Source organism: Rhagoletis pomonella, unplaced genomic scaffold, assembly GCF_013731165.1.
Source record: "Rhagoletis pomonella isolate Grant_MI unplaced genomic scaffold, Rhpom_1.0 Rhpom_scaffold_00003, whole genome shotgun sequence".
Classification (NCBI taxonomy): Eukaryota; Metazoa; Arthropoda; class Insecta; order Diptera; family Tephritidae; genus Rhagoletis; species Rhagoletis pomonella.
The window spans coordinates 86,918,761-86,924,450 of NW_023458557.1; the positions used below are offsets into that span (position 1 = coordinate 86,918,761).

Sequence of the window (5,690 nt, forward strand, 5' to 3'; positions counted from 1 at the left end):
GTGCCGAATAAGAAGACAAGATAATTATTGTATATAAATTTTTCCTTCAACAGACTTTTTGTGCAAGTCTAACAAATATTTCGAAACACCACAAAACCACTTAAGGGACAATTTTTTAATTAAAACTTGCAACGCCTCACACCAAAAGAAATACATATATATGTACTCGTATAAGTAAACTAAACGTTGCCTGGTCTATGAAAGTTTAGTAATAAAAATAAGAAATATTAAGACAAAAATTGCGAAAGAATACTCACAATATTTGATGAGCTGTCAGTGTTTGCCGACTTGTCCGTCAATTCTCGACTCACTGTCTTCAACCACAACAGCAGCAGCCAACAGACGCTGTGAGGCATTCATTTTGTTGTCCATCAAAAGGGTATAGTTACAAAGTTACTCTGTTACAAACATATATATGTACATTAGGGTGGTCCTTATATATAGCAAACAAATTTTTACTACACAATTCCTAAGCCTCAACCCCTACATCGTTGCTACTATAATCGACATATATGTAAATTTTGGTCCCGATTTGAGTCGGTTAAGGCGTGTCCCACAACGCTCAAAGTTTAGGGTAATCTGAAGACGTTTTAACCGACTCCTATCGTAACCAAAATTTACATATATGATTCTTCTTTCGTTCTTAGTAGTATCAATTTTGGGTATTAAATGAAAAAAAAACAAAATTTTTAATTTCTTGGATTCCATAGAGGCATCTGGCATTTGACCATTATTTATATGTGATATCTGTGACCGTAGTTTTACCGATTGAGGTGGTGAGACTGAAAAAAACGTTCATTTTTTAAGGACCTGCCTAATGTTCATACATACACTTTTGTATGACTATATATAGTAACCTCCATATTATTTATATCTAGTATATATAGTTCAGTAAATAGCCTATGAAAAATGCGTGCAACCAGTGGCGAATTTAACGGTCAACAAAAGAAGCAATGTTTACTGGGCCCCCAACAGAAGGGCCCCAGTGCTCTCACCAGCAAATAGCTCAAGTCAAGTCATTAACGATAAAACATACATATACATACATATGTACATACATATATGTGAAATATATAATTTTTGAAAATAAAGGCCTTAATAAACCTTTTTTTTTACAGGAGAAGCAAAAAACATTTTAAAAAGAGCTATCCAAGGAATGCGATGGACGGGACAAGGCAAGGTAAGCGTGGAGTCTTGCGACATCTACTACGGCTGCTACGTAAAGGAGCGCAAATTCGTTGTTGGATTTGTGGTGGAAGAGAGGCTGCGGCGCCGAGCACCCGTTTTCAGCCTGTTGAACGAACGTTTAGCCTAAATCAAAGCTAGATTCGTTTGATAGACGGAATGCACGCTTCCAGTGTTTTAGACGTATGTACATTCCGAGAGCTTAACATCGACTCGGAACCGATCTTGTTGCAGCCAAGATACGCACCAGCCACTGTGCAGAAAAAAAAATGTGCGCCCAACAATGCAAGGAAGGCCTAACGCCGAAACGCTGCAATCACAACAGACCGCTAATATATTCGCCACTCTACTCACACACCTGCTCTCTGAGAGCTCTCTTCAACAATCCGAAATACGCGAGCAGTGAAACTACACTTTCAGCTCGCCAACAAAGTAGACGGATTTCAGCGAGCCCGAAAGAACTAAATATTAGTACGATGAGGACTGTCAAGACGCTGCGGAAAAAAAAATATACCGCCTACGGAGCCACGCTGCGATCAACGCGAGCCATGTGGGACGCAAGTTATGTGGGATCGTTAAAGAATCGGCGTGCCTCTTTAGCTAAAAACGCACTCAATAATATTTCTCTATCTTTTATATTGAAAGGCAAGTTGACACAAACATACATTCATATTGACCCTTTCGCACATGTTGGACACAATGTTTATACACATGTTGCGATTCTTGCAGGGATACACTTGTGGCAGTGGTGTTGGCCTCAACCCCTCAAGCTGCTGTTACAATTTTTCAAACAGGTGCCAACCCTCCTCAAAAATATATTCGGCAGTAAACTTTCCTAAACCTCTTCAGTTTGATACGCATATTGCAATATTCGATTTATCTTATACACTTAATTAAACAAAAATTTTCAAACAGGTGGCGACCCTCAAAAAATATGTTCGGCTATAAGCTTTCTTAAACCTCTTTATTTTGATGGCCATATTGTAATATTTACTTTTTCTTTATCAATTTATTTAAACTGGCAGTTTTAAACAGGTGGCAACTCTAAATTTTTTTTCATTCTATATTCTAAGTTGGACCTCTTGCAATACACTGGTGAAAACTGCATTCAGTTCCATGCATTAGTCTACGAGTGATCCGCGTACAAACATACAGACAGACAAAAATTCTAAAAATTGTTGATTTGGCTTCTGTTGCTCTAATAAAGACACCCCACATTAATTTTTCCTTAATATCTGTAATGTACAGCTGTTAGAATTTTATTATATGTATAGATTAGTGACAAACTCAATGTGTTTGGATTCCGCAATGGAAATATTTTCTGAACAAAAAGTAAGACGCGGATTTAAAGTTGCATAGTAAAACCTTTCGGTATTTAATAAAAATTATTCGACATACCGTTTGTATTAGTCGGTTTACGATATGTGTGTATAACAAAACTGGGCCCCGAAGAGATTGCTGACTAAGCCCTTTTTCTCAAATCCGTCACTGCGTACAACAGTCGCTCATAAATTGGCTGCAAACATTGTTGCGATAGCAGCAGCATGGTGAACTGCAATAACTGCAATTAAGTGCATTGCCATGCAAGGTAAACTTAGAATTATCGACTCACACACACACACACACACACACACACACACACACACACATAGATGGAGGGCAAATACTCACTTACGCACTGCAATCAATCAAGTGCAGAGCCTAGCATTTCGCTTAAACAACATTTACTACCGTAATTCTAGATGTAAGATTTCTTTTTTTCTCCAGTTGCCTGCCACACATACCATAATTTTAAATGCATGCGCGCGCATTTACACGCACATACTACATTTTCGCATATCAGTATGATTATTTGTAAGCGCACTCACCTTTCCGTAACTATTCAACGGCCCATTTATCCAGCGATCGGCCTCTAAACGACCGCTCAACAAAGCGCCTGTATCTGGATCGATGCGTTGCCATTCACGCACCTCACGTTGGAAAGGTGAACGCGGCGAACCATCGCCAATCGCACCATTGCCGCCAGCATCTGTTGCGTCTGCCGTTGCGCTGATTACGCTGAGGTGCAGATTTGGTTGCTGTTGCCTAGCCATAGCCATTGGTATGCGATGCGCTGGATGTACCAATTGATGATGACTATGAAGATGCGGATTATGATGATTGTGATGATGATGATTATTTGTTGTGGCTACTTCCATTTTATTATAATTATATATTTTTTCAATTTTTTCACAATTCAGTGCGAATGTTGCATGCTACAATGCGTTGATTTGGTATGCGCTGTGCGTTTGCTACTTTTTCTTCAGTTACTACTTCTGCTGTTGTGTTATTTCCTGTTCGTGTATATGGGTTTTTTGCTTCTATTATTGCTCTCTTTTATGCTACAATCGTAGTCTGCTAAGAGTACGTTCGTTTGCTTCTAAATTAATGGCAAGTTTAATTTATTATCATAATAATAATTTACGCTACACGCGAATTGCATTTATTTAGTTGAACGTTGGCGCTGCTACTGTCTGTACATAAGTGTATGCGTGTGTTCAGCGAGATATTATTATCCATACACATCTATGTATGTATGTATGTAAGTGGAGTGGAAGACTGACCAGTTCACGCTCTGATTTTCACATTTGTTGCTGTTTCAGTTACTTGCGCTTTGCTGTAATTAAAGCGAGAAGAGAATAGTTAAATTTTTAATTCAAAGCACAATTTTCATTAATATGTAGAAAGCTGCAAATGTTTAAAAAGCTTAGGGCGCAGGCTTAAAACTAACAGCTGGCCCAAAAAAACAGAACAAATAAACCCTTAATCAAAGAAAGTTTATCTAGACATAAATCTCAACGGAAACTTCATTAATTTTTTTTTTGAGTTTAATTAATTCATATTTTACTTGTATTATAGCTACGAGCTGGCATTCTATTTAATTATCGCCCAGCTTTAGTTTCAATTCACTGCACAAACCTTTCACTCATATTATAGCAAAATATTCAACCCGTTGTGCTACGGGAATTGTATTAAAAAATACCCTGTAAAAAATGTGTCTTTTTAAATCTTATTTTAAAGGGTGCTCAGGTAAGTTTATTAAAAAATGGCAATTAGAGGGTTAAAATGTTTTACAGCGATCATAAATAGGACATTTTTGTGCGCTTCTCTGAAGGTGAAAATGCGCTCCGATTAAATGAGAATGACTTATGTATGCATAGGTGGTGATCTTAATTTAGACTAGTGCCTAATATCTTATGACTTTAAACGAAAAAAAAATTTAACAAAATCTGTTATTTTCTATATTTTTCCCCTGCTGTAGTTTGTATTTTTTAATTTTTTCATCGAAAAAAAATCTGGAATATTTGATTAATTTCTCAGGTGTGATAGTATGTACCTATCGAAAAATGATGTATGTATAATATTTTTGGACCACCCTAACGTATATACGGTTTATCGAGAATTTCGTCAGTTTTCATTTACCACATTTCGTATTTAGATAAGTCAATTGCCTCGCAACATACATATACGTGAGTAAGTGGAACTACTTTGTTGTTTAACTGAATAACGGTAAATTGCAAATATCTCAAAAACTAGTTCATAGAAAAAACAAATTAACTCGATTTTCGGAATAAGCGAGCAATTCTACATAAGGATTGGCTAGTGACATTCACTGAGCACTTTTGCTGTAAAGCAGTGATATTATTAAATTGGTAATTTTATTTCATAACATATTTCAGAAAGAGAGAAATGTTTCAGCTCCGAAATATTTATCTATAGTAAGATATTTTGGTATAATTATTACTTTTCAAATATTTTTTTTATTAAATATACTAGCATACATATGTTCATACTCGAGTTTTATTTTAGTTTGATTTTTTTGAGCCAGCTTTATTTTTATTTTTTATAATGAACTGCTTAGTTAAATTATTACTCGAGGCTGACTGATCATTCATAACTGCAATACTAACTATTGGTTGAGGTGAATGTAAAGGAAATGAGATGAGGTGAGGAGAATTGAAGTGATAAGGTGAGGTGAGGTGAGGTGAGGTGAGGTGAGGTGAGGTGAGGTGAGGTGAGGTGAGGTGAGGTGAGGTGAGTTAAAATAAGTTAGATAGAGTGAGGTGATTAGTGGAGAAGTAAGGTGAGCAATATTACGCGATATATCTTCATCGCTGCCTATCTCTGTCCTTTTATTTTTATCTGTGCCTCTGTCTCCATGTTTACCTTTTTCTTCATATTTATATTTATCTCTAATGTTTTTTTGTTGTCTTGGCCTTTGATTTTAGTTTTGCCTTTCTCTTTCATTTCGTCTTTGACTTCGGCTTTTTCTTTGCCTTTGTATTTGTGTGTGTGCTTATTTTAATCTTAATCTAATTTTTTATCTTAACTTTAATGTTAAACTGGATGTTCATCTTCCCCTTCAACTTCATTTTCATCGTTGTGTTCGTCTTCGTCTTCTTTCTCTTTCTCTTTCTTTTTCTCTTTCTCTTTCTCTTTCTCTTTCTCTTTCTCTTTCTCTTTCT

At 36.3% G+C, this 5,690-nt stretch overlaps 1 protein-coding gene across 1 annotated transcript in view; it reads right to left on the reverse strand.

Annotated features, from left to right (window-relative positions):
* The window catches only part of LOC118735724 (pneumococcal serine-rich repeat protein), a gene marked incomplete in the record, with an annotated part of 148,257 nt that overhangs the window by 49,876 nt on the left and 92,691 nt on the right, over nucleotides 1-5,690 (reverse strand). Inside the window, 1 exon segment of the mRNA XM_036465654.1 lies at nucleotides 3,054-3,841. Within this exon segment, the coding sequence (XP_036321547.1) occupies nucleotides 3,054-3,383 (330 nt within the window).